Source organism: Toxotes jaculatrix, chromosome 1 (genome assembly GCF_017976425.1).
Source record: "Toxotes jaculatrix isolate fToxJac2 chromosome 1, fToxJac2.pri, whole genome shotgun sequence".
In the NCBI taxonomy this organism is placed as follows: domain Eukaryota; kingdom Metazoa; phylum Chordata; class Actinopteri; family Toxotidae; genus Toxotes; species Toxotes jaculatrix.
This window is the reverse complement of record NC_054394.1, coordinates 19,892,637-19,913,725: the sequence shown is the minus strand read 5'-3', so window position 1 is coordinate 19,913,725 and position 21,089 is coordinate 19,892,637. Positions and strand designations below refer to the sequence as shown.

The following is a 21,089-nucleotide window of genomic DNA, read 5'->3' as shown; positions in this document are numbered from 1 at the left end:
CTCGTTGCAATGTGCCACATTGCTGTGGCAAAGCAGCGGAGGGCCCGGGATCCGTGTTGGCACTTGTTTGGTCGCTGTGGGCCGGCTCATTGTCTGAACCTGTATGCATTGTTGTCTCTCTCTCCCTCTCTGACAGGTGATAACTACCCGGTGCAGTTCATTCCATCCACAATGGCAGCTGCAGCAGCGTCAGGACTCAGCCCCCTCCAGCTTCAGGTATGTACAGTACTATGACAAAGAATGCTAGGGACGCCCGCCAAGCCCAGGGCAGAAAGGATGGCTAAGCAGCTGTACGCTAAGTAATGAGCTGCACACTAAATAATCCTGGAGGCCCCCAGCTCACACACGCTTATCACCTTACATATGTAATTTATCCCGTTTTATAGAGGATTTATCCCCACTAGCTCTGCCAGACAGAGGAGTTAGGAAGATAATAGTTATTAGAGGGAATGAGAATCACTTTGGTTGCCTTAATCGCCTACCAGTGAATTTATCAGAAGACAATTGACTGTGTAAGCAAAGAATCTCCTTCTTATTGCTTTTATCTAGTTGAGCCCCTGTTGTATTTCTTCTATCTGTGAGAGATAAAAGGAAGAATGGATGAAAATCTGAGAAATTTTAATATCTTTGTAGTAAAAGCAAGCTCATGGTATGTAATACAAAGCGAAGCTGAGTAGGGGTTTTGAGCCACAGAAAACGTTAGGATAGGCTCCAAGCCCTACAGGCTCCTCCAGGACTTTTCTCAAACAGCATTTAAAAGAGCTGAACCCAGGTCAGAGCTTAACCTGAGGCCATAATGTTTAATATAGATAATTATCTGCATTCTATCCTTCAAGTTGTTACTATTATAAATACTACTGTAACCATGGTTCTCTCAGCCTGTGCGTGAGCTTCGTTTCCAAATTGGTGATAATGACTCTTTTAACTTTTTCCTGACTTTTATTTCCATAAAGAAAATATACAAGTAGCAATGGGAAGCTGAATAACAACCATATTTATTTAGTGCCATTTGTTCTCTTGTTCTCTAATTATGAATTTCCTTTGCAGTTCTGAGTAACTGTAGATTTTAAGCTTATTTGAAACTAGGAATCAGTACTGTTCTTTAGAAACAAAAGAAGGAAACAAAGGACTAAAAAGCATTCCTCCGAACATATGGTTCAAAAGCTGCTGCTTTTTGAATAACAGCAAAAAGTTATTGAAAGCTGCAACATGTGATGCTCAACCGCAGAGAGAAGTACGACAAGATTAAACAAGAGAACTCAGGACTGAGGGGAAAACTCTTTGCACGTGTGTCCGTGAGAACAAAAGATGGAGGCTGCCTAAGTGAATATGTTCCTTAGATTGTGTATCATAGCTAAGTCTATTGGAAAGGAGTGGTTGTTCAGACAGGCATGCTGAGTCTATTTATAGTGGTGTATGAGGTCAGATGAGACAGTCATATATCTGAAGGTTGGGGTGAGTAGGGGAGACAGGTCTAGAGTCATTAATTCTGATTATGTATCTAACCCTGGGAATGGGCAAAAACAGTGCCTCCAAGACCATGACTTGGCTGACCTTTATAGAACACAGTAAACAAAAAGAGGTGCATTTTCCATTAATTGAAGTCTGTCAGCCTGTCACATATTCCGCCTGCTGGCTGCTATTTACCCTGCATAGACTCCCCTTAAAACAGCAAGGCAAGTCAAACATGCCCTTTCCTACATAGCTGGGATCAACAAACCATGTGACTGCCACCACTTCCTCTACAAAGCACTGAGAGCCCGCTATGATTAAAAACATCATATCAACCCAGACATGGAATTAAGTCAGAGTTGTCTCCTCCCTTTTAGAGCAATAATAGCACCAGCGCTCTCCTTCTTCTTCAAAATTAAATTATTGAAAAGTGTACTTCGTTGCATGTGTGTGTGTGTGTGTGTGTGTGTTTGAGTGAGAGGACTCATGAATACAAAAGAAGCAGAGAAAAAAATCTCATAAACAATGCCAAAATCACAACACAGTAACAAAAGGGGTTATTTCATTTGAGTTGAAACAAAATAAGGAGACACTCTGCTAAGTAGTGCAGTTAAGTACCCATGGCTGCACTCTTTAAAAAAAAAAAAAAAAGTGACAGCTACTTTGAAATTAACTAAATTATATCAAGTGTTATAATGATGCAACTTCTTATTTAAACAACACTTATTATTTTATTTGGAATAAAAACACTATTAAAACAAAATGAAATAAATTAAAATACACTGAGTTAAGGCTCCCCTGAAAATATTACTTACTGAGTTTATTTTTCATACATCATCAAGCACAATAATACACTAACCCTTTAAACTGTCCTAAACTTGTCTACTTCCACCTCCAAGCCCATTCTTCATCTACCTTACACAACACACTCACACACATACACACAGATACAAAATTCCATACACATATGGCTGAATAATCTGCCCCCCCCAATTAAAATATCTCTTCCTGTCAGCTGCATGGCAAGGTATAATTTTCACCAATTTACTCAGTTTAGATTGTGCAATATATGAACCTTAAAAATTATCTTATTGGAAGAATTAATTCCCACAATGCTGCAGAGGTAATGTGATCAGCCATCCAGTCAGAGAGGCTAGCCGCTCCGTCAGTCTTAATGTTGGCCACGCAGCCTCTTCACAATCTCCTCTGTCATAACAGTCTGGGAGCCCCCCCCCCCACCCCCATTCCCCGCCCTTTCTCTCTAGGAGAAGAAAACCCAACAAGGTAACAAAGGCTTAAAGCTGATGGATGTAAATGAATCTTCCAGGAAGCGTTTGAGTGTTGGAGACTGTAATTTGCTTGTCAATACAGGGTGGTAGCATCACTCTGGTGGCTGGCAGTCTGCAAGTGGCTGTCACCAGGCATTGCTGTACCACAGGGCAATTTCACTCAATGTTTTCCTGACAGATTGGCTCTCGTTCTCAACTCACAGGAGAGGAGGCGGGTAAACTATCCCTGCGCGACATGCCCCTCTTCATTAGTGCCCACACAGAGCCAGGATGAGCCCAGGACCAGCAGGAAACAATGGCTCCATCCCTGCCTGTCCTTCCCTGATTACAACTGACACCTCTCACCTAACAGAGGAAATTGTGCTCAGATTGTAGCCCAATCTGTGAGGACACCGACTATATTCAATTGAGTGAAGAGACAAGAAGGGAATTTCCCTAATTCCACAAAAGAATTTTCTATTTGGGGTAGCACTTAATTTGCTGATTGTACACTATACCTTACATCAGTTGCCAAGTGAAAAACAATTTACTTAAGGCCAATATGAACTTAATATATATGACCCGTCCTTTTTACAGAGCCAGTAAACAGGAGGACCTTTGAGAAAGTCTTGTTTTTTATCATTGGAAGCAGACTTTGGGGATTAAGCTATTTTAAAGAAAGCATTATTGGATAAAACAGAACATCTGGGTTCTCTGTATGCAGTATCATGTGGACTAAATAAATAGAAATCCTCTGCTTTCACTCAGTCAGAGCTTCATTTTCTATCTCTTGCTGTCTTTGTCTCACTGTCTGTCTGTCTTGCTTTTCCAATTTCCCATCTGCATCTTGAACCTTCTGTAAGTGTCTTAGTTTGTGTATTTCTCTCTCAATTACTCCCATCCTCTTTTCTTACCTCCTTCTGTGTGTTACGCTTGCTCTTTTTTCCTTTAATTGTCTGAGCCCATCACCTCCTTATGCTTTACAGTACAGAAAGTCAAGCCTGCTTGATTTAAGACTTAACACTGCAATTACCATCCGCTGCATGTGCTATGGCATCTCTCTAGGCCCAGAGAGGACAAACCTGGGCCCAGCGTCAGCTCGTGCTCCCACTGTAAAGATGAAAAGCAGCCCACATGCTCAGCGACAACTTGGACCAGATCTCAATCAGACAGACATATCTGAAGGAGTCCTCAGTGGCTTAGACGACTTGAGTGATAAGAAGGAGTGTTACACATTCAGGGACAAACAGGAAGAAAGTGGGAGAGCAGCAAACCGCACATTATCTTTTGTTTGGATGTAAACGTTTGTGTGGTACAGATGTGAAGAAACGGCTTCCATCATTAACAACTGAAGCACTTTTGACTTTGAAAGAAAGAGAAAGAGAGAGAGAGAGAGAGAGAGAGAGAGAGAGAGGAGGAGGAGGAGGAGGGGAGACAAGAGAGAACAGACATACTGTAGAGAGCAGCTGTTTCTGTGTTTATGAGCAGAGGAGCTTGGTCTTTGAAGGTAACCCAGAGCAGTGCAGCATTGCTAGCTGAGTGTGGAAGGCTGGCTAATAGGACGGCTAGGTGAGCAGCTGGATAGAGGCAGTGGTGAACAGAGGGACAGATGGACAGATAGAGTGGATAATACAGTGAGCAACACTGAATGTGAGGGCTGGCTCTGGGGCCCCCAGGCTTGGAGAAACCCACACACACACACACACTTACACAAGGCGGGCTATGTTTGTGTGTGTGCCAGAGAGAGAAACTGATAGAGAAGGACTTAAATATATATACTGTAGATGTAAGATAGAGAACTAGAGAAAGGCAAGAGGAGGGAGGAGGGGGTAAGAGGAGACCAGGTTGGGTGCCAGCAGATGAGACAGATGTTGGGCCATACTGGAAAGCATCGGCACAGTGCACCAGGACGCCTTCCTCCACTCCTGACATCTGGGCCTAGCCTGGGTCAGCCTGCCCGGTTGCCATGGGCAATGAGCCTGTACAAGCCTTGTGGCAAACAGGGCTGGCGCTGCGCTGCCTTTTAAATGGTGTGGTGCACTGAAGCACAGTTAATGCCCTCATATCCAGCCCAGTGCTCAGCGCCCAGGCCAGGCAGAGGTGAATGAGACATTGACAGACAGACGCTCTCACTAAACAAAGAGACTAGAGTGTGTTTGTTATAGAGTGCAATTAAGAGAGTGTGGCAGTCATCAGATAATACCTATCTCATGTAAAACGCAGAGGATGTCAATTGGTGTTTAGGAATTGTTGGGTTTTAGGTTTTTTTGGGGGTGGGGGGGTGGGGGGGTTTATTTTTATATTTTTTGCACGCCGCAGTTGTAAATGTGCAATGCACCATCATTGCTGGCAGCAACCAATCTGACAAATATCTGCCACTGCATTTTTCAGCACATATTGCCATGCTGTGACTGCAAAAAACAAGATGCACATTTGTTTTTCCACAGAAAGTTTCTTTCTGAATACTACAAGGTATATGCTCCCATATTTGCAGAAAGAAAAAAAAAAAAACAAACAAATGTTTTTCTCACAATTGATTATTTTGTATATTGACCCATAGTATCAGCTTTATTGTTATAATAGACAAACAGAGGCTGCCTATCTTAATTGCATATCATACTTCTGAGATGTCTAACATCATCAGCAGAGTGTGTAATCTCAGTTTAATGTCGCAGGCAGAAAAGTGAACCTCCATGTTTAACCTCTGCTGCCTCCAGAGGGCTTGTTTTTAATTACCAGAGGCTAACAGGCTGACCTTGGGTGTGCTGCACACGCTTTGAATCCATGCTTGCTGAGATCTGCTCCGCTCTACTGGGAAACAGGGAACGACAGGGTCAGAAGAAAAACCTTAGATTTTGTGTTCGCCTGTCCCCATATACATGTTTGATATTTTTGGTAGAGCTGTTATAGAAAAAAGGAAAATCCTTTCAAAGCACTAAAGAAACAAACAAAAAAACCGACCCATGCTGTGTTGTAATAATACTGTAATTGCTATACATGCACATATTTAATAATGAAAAATGTCATGAAGTTGTTCCTGTCTTCAAGATGACTAAAGCTAGTCAGTGTGTAGAAGGGGAAAGAAGCAAGATAAAATGGAAACAGAAGGGCCCTGAGCTCCACTCAGGCTATCACCCTCCAATACCCCAGAGTTGGAGCATTGACTTTCAGCTTGACCCTCATTACCATGAACCTTTTGCTGCCCCCACCTGGCAAGTAGATATGAAGAAGTGGCTATTAGATGTGAGAAAGTCAACTGGGGGAAGCAGGCAGATGCCTTCTGCTTAGGGAGACCAGCCTTGGCAGGATGCATCATCCTTCAGTCTTTAACACCACAATGCCTGTTATATTGACAACTTCCTGTAATGTTTCGTGAAGTTGTTGTTTCTAACTAAATGTTGGTTGTGAAACAATTTTGTAATCTGCTATAAACTTACTGTCTTTGATTTGTACCTAGCCACACCATGAAGCTAAGGCAAAAGCATCCAGACTACATACACTGAACACTGATGTATTTCATATCTGTCCTTGAACAGCGTATGGTGGGTTAACACACCGTTCGTCTGTCTTCCCCACTGATTGTATTTATTGTTCTTTGGCTCTTGGAGGTAGACTGTTCCTAGTTACAAGGGTAGCCATTGCTTCTCACCCCATGGCACTGACCTGCTAATCAGTGCTGAAAAGGGGCATCCTGACTGCGTCTAATTTGAAAGCAAAGTATAATTATGCTCTTTTCCGGGACAATAAAGTTCTTCCCACTCAAGGTCAGGGGCATGCCTGAGCGACAGGCCTGTTAGCAAACATCTGTCCAACAGACTCAGCTTCCGCTCCTCTACTAAGACTCATGTGTAGCCTGGAGTGACAGCCAGCGAATGGAGTATCCTCTCTCTCTCTCTGCCACTGTTTTTCTCTCCCTCCGACACACACACACAGACACACACACACAGAGTGCCTTTACAACTGACATTAACTAAGTCTAGCTCAGATGAGGAGAAAACAGAGTTGGGACCGCTCCTGTGTCCATTTCTGTCGGAGACAAAAGGCTGTTTGTGAGCGAGGTGGGGGCAGTGCTATCATTGTGGGAACATAATCAGTCTGTCATTTCCGCTGCCCATGTGCTGTTGTTATCCCCAGGTCCCCTGGAAGAATGGCCCTTTTGTACTGCCGCTTATATGGCAGTGATAAAGTTTCTTACAGGAGCACATTTGTGTTTATATCTGGAGATATGTGCATGGACATAAAGTGCTTTGTTTGGCTTTAGCCTGCATCTACACCACCAAAGGTGAGGCCAGCGGGGCCGGGTTGCTTTTTTCCATCCACACAAATGTGGTCTGTATGTGCCCAGTCGAACCACGAAATGAGAAAGGGTTTGCTGATTGGCCAGAGGAAGAGAAATTAGATTCTCCCTGACAGCACCATCTGACTGAATAACACAACAAACCATAAGGTTTACCTAGTCTGAAGAAAGCACGCAAGTGGGGGAGTTAAGGGGTGCTATCTCTCTGGTGAAGTGAGGTCTAAGGCTACATGGAGTAACACTCTTTCTCAGGCAGTAGCTCTATTTGACAGAACCCTGCCATTTGCAGCAGGAGACAAAGCCAATTTCATCACTTACCTGGTGGCCAATCAATGCCGACCTGAGGTGGAAAGAAGTCTCAGAGGTGAGGGAGTGCTGAGCTCTGCGGGCACAGAAAAACAAGCACAAAAATAATCATTAAATCAAATCAGTCTGGTATTATTTGTTTCAGGTTTTAATGGTATAAAAAAAATAGGCACACAACTTAATGTCAAGACATTAAACTGTAACTGTATCCAGGATAAAGGATGAATTAGTATGTCAAAAATCTGATCCAACAGACAATTAGCAGACTGTGGTTCACCAGATTTTTTTAAAAATACGTCCAAACCCTCATATCAGCGTCTTAAACCACCCTTTCTAGTATATGCCACATAATCAGCCCAGCGGTGGAAATGTAAATTGAGCTTTCAGAGTTCAGCCCTGTTACAGGCACAACTGTTATTGAGTGCTTCGCCAGTCATTTGAACCACCCGCTTGTGTGGTAATGTCACCAACAGTTGGACATCTTACTGATTTAACGCCATGGAAAATAACGGTGATTACATCAGTGTTCTTTGTGCAGGTTTCTAAGCCTTAATAATGCTTGTGTTTAAAATATTCTGTGATGGCAATCCAACTGAGGTTGGGTTTCTAACATTGTGGAATGGGACTGTCTCACATGGCAGTGTGGAGACAAATCACAGGCTACAAACTTCAATAGGAAGCTGTGTAGATCTAGAGAAATGAGAGATCTTTGCTAACACACTTGCATCCAGTCGGCAAACTTTTCTCTGTGATGAGTGGAAAATAGGGGCTCCAAGTATTTTGAATGAAAGCCATCTCTGTGTGGTTTTTAAGACTGCTGTCTCTCTCTGGGTTCAGCCTTTGAAATACAGTTAAGACCTTTGATGGAGGTTCTCTGCCAGCCTCATGGAAAGAGAGGAAAGACGTAAAAGAGAGAGAGTGGGAGATGAAGGCAAGACACAGAAGCAGAGAGTTCTAGGGAGAGGAAAAGACAGAATATAAAACTTTGAATGTTTGCTGGATTTGGATGTTAACGCCTTGCGGGTTTCTCCACCTCCCTACAGCAACTGTATGCCGCCCAGCTTGCCAGCATGCAGGTCTCTCCTGGAGCCAAGATGCCTCCACTCCCCCAGCCCCTCAGTGCAAGTGGGCCCATTTCTCCCTCCTCTCTGAAGAATGACAAGAGTTCCTCCAGCCCCATCACTCAAGTCAAGGTAAAACCCTCAATTCCCTCAACCTGACCACCCAGGCCTTGAGTGGTACTTGACCTAGCCTACCCTAGTCAGTGCTGTCTGAATAAACCAGCATCTACACTGGTCACTAATTCAGTCAGTACTTACAGCCGGCCGGTGCTGAGCCCAGCCTCTAACAGGCCATCAATCTGTGGTGCTTTAACAAGGCCCTCTCTCTCTTAACCAGAACTCTGTGGACATGGTTGCTATGGCTATAGCTGATCCAAGCCAGTAATTTGTGGAACACATGGTTTCTAATTTTTTTTTTTTTTTTTTTTCACAATGAAAAGTTTTTTTCTTCTTTTTTTTGTAACTGAAATGGGATAAAACCACTGAACAGTGCCATACAAATGCTGACAAAAGTGAAGCAAAGACTAAGACTGATGAGTTTTGTTGCCTTGTAAACAAACCAAATGCAGGTTGTGTGTTTAATGCTGCTGTATGGCATGACTCCACCAGACCTCCATGCAGAGGAAAGGCCATATACATCATCCCCACTCAGTAAGGCCATAATCAGAAACATACGCCCATTTGGAATAGTTTAGCTTAATAATATCACAATGGAGAAAGACCATAAATCATCTCCTTGAAATGGTAGCAAGGCACTCTGGCTTTCTCTTCTCTCTCTTTCTCTCTCTCTCTCTCTCACACACACTCAATCCTTGAGGGTCTCCCGCCTCCTGGGATTTACATTGACAGATTGCCCTCAGACTGACTCAGCACTGTCATTTCATCCCATGAGTACAATTCTCTATTTATCAGGTTAGATGGATGCCAATTAGGCCAATATTAATACAACATCAGCTCTAGTCAAAATATTACAAATACTGCCAAATATTACAAAATTAAAAACTTTAAAATGAAACAAGTTGTATATAAACGGAAAGCAAACATAAGCTGGCATCCACCCATCTGTATCCACAGTCCAGTGGAATCAGATTGCCTTTAGTTTTGTTTGTCCGCTTTCAGCTTCACTGCATGACAAACTGTTATTGGCACAGCAATAACAAGGCCTTGGGGCAGTCTATGCTTGAGCCATATGTTTGGACAAGGAGACACTTGGGCTTTGAAAAAAATACTGTTAACGACAGCATAAGCCCTAATCTGATTTGAAAGACTGCTGTATACACACACGATTTATACTGTTTAAAGTGACATTTCTCTTCTGGGATGCAAATGTTTAAGTTGTTTCTATCTGAAATAATCCAGCAATTAATTTTATTTAAGCAAATCCATTGTGCATATTGACGATGTTGGTGTCCCTTAGTTTACAGGGCTCTTTGTCCATCATCTGGAAATTTATGTACATTTAAGGTGAATTAAAATTTCTAATTAAGGGTTGATTATATTTTTAATTAATTGAATTCAGAGGATGTGTTTCAATTATTTAAATATATTTTACATTTATTTCAATATTAGGTTTTAAAAAAAAGTAATTTCTATTGATCTTTTCAAAGTGATTTCAACACAAACATTATCAGCTTTACACAGATTGTCTACAATAACCTATAAAGGTTTACTTAAGGCTACTTTTGTATACATTTATCCATCTTTTTACAGTTCAGTTTTTAAACCATTTTAAGCAAAGGAGCAACTCTTTGAAATGTCTGGCTTCTGCGTGCCATTTTTTTATTAGCAGGTACCCACAGATGAAACATGTTTGGTCCCCAGTAGACAGACTGCTGAGGATGGCACCTTGGAGAACAGTGCTCTTCATCTCACATCAGTAACTGCTCTGAAAGGCTGCAACCAGCCCAGCAAATACAACACCAAACACATGCATCGTGCTCTGACCTCAACTCAGAACTACACTATTGAGGGCTTTTTTTTTTTTTGAATCACATCATATTTTTTTAGGAATAGGCATATCAAAGCATATGATAAAACCAAGTATGCACAAATGAGGAATGAAATTAGAAAACAAGTTAATGAAGTAGATAATGTAAGTCGACATCTGATGAATGGAACAGCTGTCTTTGATCACTGGCACTGCCGTTATCTGGTCATTATTTATTCTTCGAACCAGAGTGCAGACACAGAGAGCAGGGAGGAGGAGAGAGAGAACAGATGAAGATGTACAGAGAGACAGAATCTGCTTTAATTAGTGTGAACAAAGGAGCTGGGCAACTGTGAGGAAGATCGCAGTGGCACAGCTCCTGAGGAAGGATGGATGAGGAGAGGAGAGCAGAGGAGAGGGGGAAAAAAGCAAAGAGAGGGAAGAATCAGGGAGGAGGTGTGGGTCAGGATAGGGATCCTGTAATTAACCAAGAACAGAGGAGAACTGTGCTGTCTGGGAATCCGGAGCTCCTCCAAAAGGGGTGGGGGCACCTATTCACATCTGTCTTCTCTCATACTCCTATCTCTGCTGCCGTAGGAGGAAGGAACACAGCCGCTCAACCTGTCTGCTCGGCCAAAGACGACAGAACTGGTCAAATCGCCCACATCCCCAACACAAAACCTGTTCCCCGGCAGTAAAAACAGCCCCAACAGTCTCATCGGAAAGGGTGGTATCCCCAGCCCACTCGGAGGAGGCCTTGGAAGGGGCTCATCTCTGGGTAAGGCCTCAGAGTGTCTCCACTTCACAAACAAGAGCCCACACATACACACAGATTTACTCTGTTCAAACGCACACTTGCAGTATGCGCTCTCATGTGGCGAAACCACATTGCAAGGCCATGGACCCATTTTAGTACTTAATATTTCACAAATAAATTCCACTCTGAAGATGTTATGTGAAGTTGTTGTTGTTTTTGGCAGTGTGTGTTCTACCAGACTAATTTTGCTATCCAAACTCTACTGTGCGTGTGTGTGTGTAGATATTCTGTCCAGCCTAAACTCTACTGCGCTGTTCGGGGACCAGGACACCGTGATGAAGGCCATCCAGGAGGCTAGGAAAATGAGGGAGCAGATCCAGCGGGAACAGCTGCAACATCACCAGCAGGGCATGGAGGCAAAGCTGTCCGCCCTCACTTCAGTGGGCCTCAACAACTGCAGATCTGACAAGGTTAGAACTACTATCATTTACTCTGTCGCTCTTTTATTCCTGATTCAGGTCCTCTCCATTGCAAGTTTTTTGTTCCATAAAGCCATAAACAAGCAGTTGACCACCAAGAGTGTGACAGCTCTCCCTGCAAGTAGTGGAGGAAAGAAACTACTAAAAAAAAAAAAAAGTGGAACATGGTGATTTTAATACAGCAGTCATTCTTAAGACTAATATTTTTCTTTAATCCACATCCAGGGTGGTCATATTGATAAGAGCTGGCATAGCTCAGTGTGTACATGTCTGTTTACTCAAATTAGCATGAATATGTTTGTGTGTGCGTGTTTAGAGGGCTCGGCGTTGTTGATGTTGGTGTGAGGGCCGTGACAGGCCATGGCAGTGCCCGGTGTGGGTTAAGAAGACTCTGAAGTCTCTGCCCAATTAAAGCAGACTTGCAGCCCTCTCCGTCCCCTGACACGGGACGAGGCTGCTTTGTACCAGGAGCACACACTCCCAGGGATTCCCTTTAAAAATATCTTCAATCGATGAGTCAATCAAGGAGAGAAAAAAGCTGTCCTCCTCTCTTCAGCTTGATGCCATGTTGCCAGTTGGCTGTGAGGAGCAGGCAGGAACTGGGAGCAATGCTCATTAATATTTCACTACCTGACACTTTCAACCAACAGCCTCAACTAGGTCAATGTATATGTAAAAAAGTCAATGAATATCTATTTTGATTTCCCCCTAATTTGGTGTTTGGAAGAGATCACTGTCTGTGCAGGTGGCAATCAACTATGCTCTTACTGAAGTGAAGCAAATAAATTAGTGCAGCCCACAGAGAGGACAGAGACGGAGCCTCTCCTGCACTTAACCCTTAATAACTAGAAGATAAAAGATCTTTAAAATAATGAATCAATCCATAATATCATGTTTTGTTTTGTTTTGTTTTGTTTTGTTTTGTTTTGTTTTTTTTTTTTTGTTTTTTTTTACCATGTCCCAATTTCTCCATAAATTTAATTAAGCAAACAAGCCCATCACCTTTCACAAAATTCAATTGTAAGCTTTTTTTTTTTTTTGGCTTTCTTTGTTTACTTACAACATGGTATGTGAAGCTTTTAGCATGAGTATGTAAGCACCCTGTTTTCATTATCAGTCATGGGAGCTGATACAGCTGCCTCCCTGGCTCCCAACAGAGGTGAGTCTGTGGTCAACCAAGCAGCCAAATCTGCCACGACATGAAAGCAGTAAATGAACAATGCTTGAAAAGAGCCATTTTCAACAGGCAGCACACACCTACGGCTACATTGTTCTTAGCAGGTAGAGCTTAGTCTTTTGTCGGTTTTAGTTTCCTCTGAATGTTGGACTTGTCTGTTCAACCAGCGTTAAAGCAATCACCTCAGAGGAGGAGAATGTTTCTTCTTTTTTGTTGTTTTTCTTCTGCTTGAAATAGTCAGTCACTCCTCACCTGTAATCTACCTTCTGTTTGTGTTTGCCACCTGAGGACAGTGAGTGTATTTTTTGAGAAAGGGACAGAAAAACTGAAAAAGAAAGACTGTGTGTGTGTGTGTGTGTGTGTGTGTGTGTGTGTGTGTGTGTGTGTGTGTGTGTGTGTGTGTGTGTGTGTGTGTGTGTGTGTGTGTGTGTGGGGAGGGAGGATAGGTAAATGAGAAGTAGCAATAAAAAGGCCATAAACTGAAAAACTATTTAAGAATTGAGCGTACTAGGTGGATCACAGTATTGACAATGCAAAAATGAAATACCAGATAATAATTAGAGTACATTCAGGTGGAAAATGTGATCGCTGCATTGCTACAATCCCTCATTTGACATCATTGAGGCTCAACACGCGTACCTGTGTGTTTCTTGAAAAAGATCAACTAATATAATTACCAAACTAAATCAACTGAAAGCATCGCCTCAGGTAACGTGTTCCTGTTTTCACTACAACATCATTTATAGGTCTCGTTGAATGACACCTTAACCGAGCTCGTGCTTGACTCTCTGACTCTGTGCAAATCACAGTGAGATATTGTCACCTCTTAGTTTCAGTGACACTGGTCCTATTAGGATGGTATGAAATTAGAGGCACGCTTTATCAAGTCAGCTAAAAGAATTGCCCCATCATCTTCATCCTTCGGCTGCAATAAAGAACAGCAGGTTGTAATTCAGCGGTGAAATGAGAGAGAAGGGGAGAGAGAGACTTTTGCTGATACAAGCCAACGGACTAGAAAGGTTTGAATGCCCCAGATAAAAGCTTTCACTTTAGTCAGTTTCAGAATATTAATATTTCAAGAAAGCGCCTCACCTGACATAAATATGGTGTGGTCTTTAATAGCTCCCCTCCCTGTCTCTTGTTTGGAAGTTTATCATAGTGAGAGCTTACATGAAGAAGATTCTGGGAAGGTAGCATAAATGGGATTAAGGAGAGGTTAAGATCATCCAGTGTGGCTGTTAGAGGGGGATATTAAATATTGATTTATCCCACTGTAATGACCGGGCAGAGGAGTGGGTCTAAGTGCTGCTTACAGATGGATCAATTCATCTTTTCATACAAAGTGTGTCTGAACAGTACAATGCATTCCTCCCTAACCTTTATCACTACGACTCTAGCTCTCTTTCTCTCTCCTTCCCTCCCTGGCCACTGGCCTAGGAGAACATGGTGTAGATCAGACTCTCTCTGTTCAACAGTACACAAGCCTTTAACCTGAGGACATGTAAAATATTCATGCTTTACAGGAGCCGATTTTCCTGCTTGTCTTTTTATTTGTTTTGTACTATATCCCATCAGCACAATAAAACCTTTTACAACCCTTCTGCAATTTACCTTTTTGAAATATTTATCTAAAGATATTATTGTCTGCAGAGGGCAATTACTTTGTTCCATTATTTACCATCTCCTCCTAACCCAGTGGAAGCTTTTACCTAGAATGCACCAGTGTGCCTACAGTCAAATACGGCACGTGAATCCATTTGTAACCATTTGAATTGTTTCCCTCTATTATGCACTCTAGCTGTAACTGGCTGTGCTGTTTTTCAGGGTCATGGGTGAAGGTAAGGTTCGAAAAAGTAACTTGCCCCATGTGGCCCTCATTGTATTCAGGCAGTATTCAGTTAAGTAATTCAGAGATACAATTTTGACTTTTAAGGTAATTAGTCACATTGTGTAAAAAGCAAACAACAAAAGCCAAAGTCTAAATTTAAGCAGCCAAGCAAAGTCTTCTCATCTATCTTGTCATTACAAAACTAGATAGAACAGGTACAACTAGACCTTGCTGCAGACATAAATACTGTAATTGTCCATAAACTATAAATTATAAATTGCCTGTTTATGAGCAGCTGAATCCCTCATACTCTGAAATTGTGGACAAATTAGAGTACTAATTCAATTTTCAGCCTCAGCAACTGTTTTCTCTGTCACAAAAGAAAACAAAATCTATTTCAAGACCCTGACTGAGGTGGTGTCCAATGTGACCGGTTAGAAAAAGCACAGCAGAAATGAGAGTCGGCCGCTGGCCAAGCAGAGAAAAAGAGTCTTATCACATTTTGGGCAAATGACAGACCAGTCATGTGGTCCAAATCTGCAGTTGATTGGCCCTAGGGCAACTGCCAAGCCTTGTTGTTGAACCCCGTACAGTCAGGTATGACTGATTTCTACACTGATGCATCCATTTCCCTTGCTATAGTTCAAACAGACGTTGCATATGTGATGTCCTGGAGGTTGTGTACGATAAAATATATTCCTCTGCTGACATGTCCCTAACTGGAATCAAAAGGTGAAAGGCCAGTGTATTAACCTATTGAACTGCCCTTTTCTGCCCCGCAACACCTCCTCTCCTCAGTATTGATGACTACAATTGTCCATTTCCCGTATCCCAAAGCTCAGCCTGTAAATATTCAAATGGAGCTTACACTGGTGCTCCACAAAATCCAGACTCCTAACCTATTGGTTATAGTGGTTATACTGTTCCCTCCTGCATGTGTATGTGTGATTTTGTACGTGTGTGCATGCATACATGTGCATGGATGTGTGTGTGTGTGTGTGTGTGTGTGTGTGTGTGTGTGTGTGTGTGTGTGTGTGTGTGTGTGTGTGTGTGTGTGTGTGTGTGTGTGTGTGTGTGTGTGTGTGTGATGCCAGGGCCCTATTCAGGCAAAGCCCTCACAAAGACTTTGAATATAATCTTGTCTGGTCTGCAGCCCTGGAAGCAATTTTCTGCTCCTTTTCGACTGCTGTCTTGGAAATTGCAAACCAAGGCGTTTTGGCTGCAATGTAAATCCTTGGCATACAAGGGTTTGCCCATCCAAATTAGATTATGCTCAGCTCCCAGACACTGGCTGTAGCCAGCAAGTACTATTGTGAAGATTGCTTACATTAATGCTTTGTCCAATTGTTCACGTGTGCCAAAAGAATAAAAATAATGTATGACTCTGTATAATATGTGCCTGTGTAAGTGTGTGTGTGTTTGTGTGTGTGTGTGTGTGTCTGCGGGCTCCTGTTCCTGGTCAGGTCTTTTGCTCTGTCTCGCCTCTTCCCCAGAAAGACATCAAGACTGCATCTTGGTAGGGTCATTTGGCGGTGGTAGCTCCATTATTTTCTACAGTTGTCATTTTACATGGCGAATTTCTGGCCTGCTGCAGTTGCTCAGAAAAGCTGCTGGCCTCAGTGGCGAAGACCTGTGATGCCACGCTCACCACAAGGCACATACAACAAAGAGTGAGGGAAAGAATAGGCCACAAAGGACCATTTATAGTCTATGGTATTGTTGCAGTAGAAACATAATGGCTCCACTGTCCAGCAAGTCTTGAGGTTTTGTCCATATGTGAAAGAGGTTTTTGGTAATGCTGTTTGCAACCTGGAAGGTTTGATAAGGCAGGAGATTTCAGCCCAACTTCACACTCCCCGAGGACCCAGAGAACAGTTCTGGATCATTGAGGACTGGGAACCCATAAAAGTACATGATGTCAACACAAATGAACTCAGCAGTGTGGAGAACATAAAAACTGAACACTGTGTCAGAAATGTGTCACAGGGCTGAGACGGTTATATACTACGCACCCCTAAAATTATTACATGTTCAGCACATCTGAGTCTAATTGGAGACAACACACAGCTCAAACATTTTTCATTCAATAAAATATGTATAATCAATTCAAAAGTATCACTGAATGTCCCAAAGTAGACACCCAGACATGGGGAGGAAATCCAGTTTTTTTTTTTTTTTTTTTTTTGACTACATGCACATTTTAAATTTACACTGAAGGGTCACATTTTCTGGGTTTGACTTGTTTTCCCTCCAACAAAAAATTACTCATCCTGAATAATGATAGCATATCCTTTTTAATAAAAAACAAACAATAAACATTACACTGGCACGAAGCCCAGAGTGGGGTTAGCTCACCATTTTTTTTTTACATAGTTTAAGCTCCTTAATTTAATTAAAGGCCTTTCTTCCCTCTGTTTTAAACAAATGAGGTGATGCCCTGGCAGTACAAATGGGACTGGAATAGCTGGCCATCTCTGCTCTGTGTGATGTTGAGGACGACTACTATAGAACAGATGCCAGCCTTTTGTGGCTGCTACTGTTGATTCTGCTGCTGCCTGCATTAGCCTTAGCAAAGGGAGAGCTCAGGGTAAAAAGAGAGCAACAGCCTGAATGAAAGGAACTGTGGGTTTACCGCATGGCTGGATGTACTTAACATTTAAATGGTTCAAAACTAGCAAAAACTACTGGAAAGCTGCAGACTTATAAATAACATTGCAACTGGTTACAATAAAAATACAAAACAGATGAGGCGCTGAGTTGTGAGGAGCTATAGCCATGTTAAAGTGCAGTCTTTGTCTCCATCAGGGCTGGGACAGACTGTTGAAGGGCTTAGCCTGAGACCCTCAGAGAGGAGACTCTGAGGGCTGCAGACCACAGTGATGACTGACACTTGATACACAAAGCCCTGTATTGTGGTCAGAGAGCCATTGCCTTCAACTTGCCACATACCAGGTGTGTGATATAACCAAAGCCAGTTCAGCACGTTATCAAACATAAGTGGCTCCTTTGGGACCGGCAGCTGTTAAATGTTCCAATCATGAAAGTTTTTAAAAGCATGTGATCATATGCTTTCCAATGCGAAGGAAACATGGATGAGATTTTACTGGGAGTTTAGAGATCTCAGGGAGTACAGTAGTTATTGCTGTCAGATTTCACAGAAAGGGCTACCATGTCATTTACTGTATATACATACATATATTGCCAAAAAAATAACCAGACTATTATATGACTTTAAGTTGGCAACTGGTTATTTTTGGAAGGACTAAAATGTATCATGCCTGCCAGCTGCCTGAAAGAAATGAAGCAGTTTTCTTTTTTAATAATCATTCTCATGTCAAACTGTTTTGGCAAGCAAACAGGCCAGCTTAATCTGTGCCTGTATCATCTGCTTTACCTTACTCCACTCCCACAGCCCACACAACTTAGAAAAAAAACTTGGTTTATTACTATCAATGATGATGAATAAGACAATCATGAATTAAAATATAACAAAATGAATTAAAGCATGTTTTGGACCTAGCCCAGATTCTTGTTATATAACATGCACCAAGGCCTGGTTTGTCTATTTTCATTAAGGTATCAACAACACTTGGGATTTGTTTAAATGTTCCGAATCCAAGCCTCTCTACCATAACTGCTGCCTGGTACCATTAAGCATCTCTTCACCTTCACCAAAGTCTTTCATTAAAGCAACAGCACAGTCACACACAGTATCACAAACAGTATCTGCTGTGGTGTGAAAAGTTTTGCATCAGTGTCTTTTGATTATTTCTTATGATGTTAAATGAAAACTTTAAAATAGTGTAAATAAAATAACACCCAACGAACTGACCTGACTCCAAAACAACTGCACGCTGATCTGCACCACAGTCTACCATACTATCGAGTATATTTTTCTTTCATCTGTATTTGAACAATCTCGGGCCATATGGCTTTGCCTATAGCCTGGAGCTATTTACAAAGGGGAGCGTGAAGGAGTGTCAGGATTGGCAGTGTGTTGCCTAAATACAGGGCAGGAGTAGGCACAATACACAGGGCCGTCCGCCACCCGCCTCTGCCCAGAATACACCCTGTGGGCAGAGCAGCAGGCCTCCGGCACATGTTCTGTGGCCGGCCAGATTAAAGCTCTCTTTGCAGCATTGACAAGGGCTCTTTTGGGCTCCCTCGCCCAAGAAGTTCCACAAACTCTGCTATCTATCCTCTTTATACTCCTCTCTCTTCCTCTGTTGCTCACAACTTCGCTGGACTGCCTCATGACTTCACTGGGCAACCATGTGCAACTGAACAAAACGCATCTGTAACAAGACGTTAAAGACAAAAGACTGCACAGACAGGGCAGATGAGATTATTGTGGGTGGCAGTTTTCCACTACAGCTCGGAGTGCGCTGCTATAATTTTAGTTGTGGGGTGGAGAGCTGCATGCTGAAGTCATTTTGAGGGAGGGACCGGTTTCTCGCCAGCAGTCGTGGTCAGAGTGGGAGGGGAATAATGTGTACTGTTACATCTTTTGTTTCCTGTCTCTTTATCTTTACCTCTTCTCATCATCACGTAGTTCTTTCATTCCACTTTGTTTATGTACCCATTCTTTCAAAGGCCTTTCAGCAGTTAGCAGCATTCATTTTCTGTGTTTTTGTGTGTGTGTGTGTGTGTGTGTGTGTTCAAAGTCTTCTACCATTCCCTTGCACTGCACATTATAAATACCTTTTTTTATATCATCCATATACTGATGGGCTCCCTCCCTTTCACTCTCTCCCTCTCTCTTCCTGGCAGGAAGGCTCGTAGATACTGCATGTCCTTTGCTGCTTCTCTTTGTCAGAGTGATCAGTAAAAATTTAATGACACTATAAAATAATAAAAGTGCCATTAATTTATCACAGCACTTGATGCGTGGGCAGTAAAGAAGCATTAGTTCACTGAATATTTTCCAGCCTTAAAACAAAACCTTGATGCTGTGCAGATAATTTATGGCCCTAATTTCAACTATAATTCTAATTCATAGATATAAATTACCAAACTTATAACCAATAAGTATATTAAACTAAGTATATAAAATTTTATGAAAATTTGTGGTACCGTATTGCACAGATAGTCTGATATTAATTAGCATAGATAACAAGAAAGTGAGGAATACTTACTGTACCCACACATTTATATTATAGTATCTAAAAATGCTCCCTCATATAAAACATATGTGAATGTTCTCTACAAGAACCCTGCTGTACTTTTTATGTCAAATGAAGTGAAGCTACCTCAAAGAATGCTCAAACAAGAGCCTCATTGAGTCTTGTTCCCAGCTGTCTAATGTGCTGATGTTCACTAATCATATGACTGCGCAGTGGAGAAAGAAGTTCAACAGTGAGCTAGTTATTAATGAAATTCATTGATTGATGACCCCTGTTCTCTCTGCTTCTCAGCCCAACATGATGCTTAATGATCATGAGTTTATAAAAGGACTTGATTGATCAGGAGGGACCAGCGAAGCGCAGAAGAGGGACGAGATGACTGCTTTATTACAGATATACAGTACCCATGAACGCTGTGTCTTCCTAGTGGACTGTCCAAGCAGCATCTAAAGCAGCACCATTGCCCATCCAGCTAATCGCACATCAGTCACTTTGTCATCGGGCTGCTAGCTTCTTTCATTAAGAGCAATAATGTGGCTGGGTGATGAATACGGCTCTGAGTGCGCGTGCGTGCCCACGCATGTGTTGCTTTACACAGAATGTGACACCGAGAAAGGCACCACACTCCATCTTCTCTTTACAAAGCGTCCTCTTGCCCAGCAGGGACCACCACATATGTCATAATTAGAAAACACTTAAGTAAGCAAAGGGCCGTCAGATAGACAGGCTCTAATCACAGGCCATAAGCAGGTAGTGGTTAATTGTATATCAGAATCACTCAGCTGGCTATAAATAATGACTGCTCCTTCAAGTATGGTGGTAAATTGCAGTGCTCTTTCTGTCTCTCTCGCAGTCCTTTCTTTTGAGGAATAGTTCTTGAATAAATAAAAGCATGAGGAAAATCAAAATACTGTGAAAGGCTTCAAATGGACTTGAACTATCTCCATCCTTCATCTTGACATCTTTTTTTTAACCCTCAAGGAAAAAAAAAAAGATTATACAAAAGAAAAAACATTTTAGACAGATTTCTTAATTCTTATTTTTTTTCTCAAATGTGCTGTAATTATTGACGTCTACTGTTGCCAGCATGATTTTATTTGTCAGGGGAAGACAGCAAAAATAAATATTTTCGCTTACAATAGTTAGGTCTGCTTAATTTTTTAGCACCTGCTCCTATTAGCTTCCCTGAGGGAGAAAAGTGAAAAAGCAACAAAATGGTGCAATGCATTACAAAGAAGGGGCTAAAAGATTAATGTGTGTGTTGGTGCTGATGTGTGTGGCAAGGGAGCTGTTAGTATTGTGCGAGGACTCTACCTGAGTGTCTGCTCAGACTGCATATGATAGGCATGTTTAGAAAAGAAAGGTCAGAGGCAGAGGTCAGTGCAGACATTACATCTTTGGCAGACACTGAACG

The 21,089-nt window shown here is 42.1% G+C and overlaps 1 protein-coding gene across 6 annotated transcripts in view; it reads left to right on the top strand.

The window, feature by feature from the left end:
• sox6 (SRY-box transcription factor 6) overlaps positions 1–21,089 on the top strand; it is a 137,774-nt gene that overhangs the window by 101,162 nt on the left and 15,523 nt on the right. For all 6 annotated transcript variants that reach the window (XM_041036163.1, XM_041036154.1, XM_041036172.1 and 3 more), the window contains 4 exons: positions 137–216; positions 8,367–8,516; positions 10,909–11,089; positions 11,351–11,538. In XM_041036163.1, coding sequence (XP_040892097.1) covers positions 137–216; positions 8,367–8,516; positions 10,909–11,089; positions 11,351–11,538 — 599 coding nt within the window. The remainder of the gene's footprint in view (positions 1–136; positions 217–8,366; positions 8,517–10,908; positions 11,090–11,350; positions 11,539–21,089) is intronic.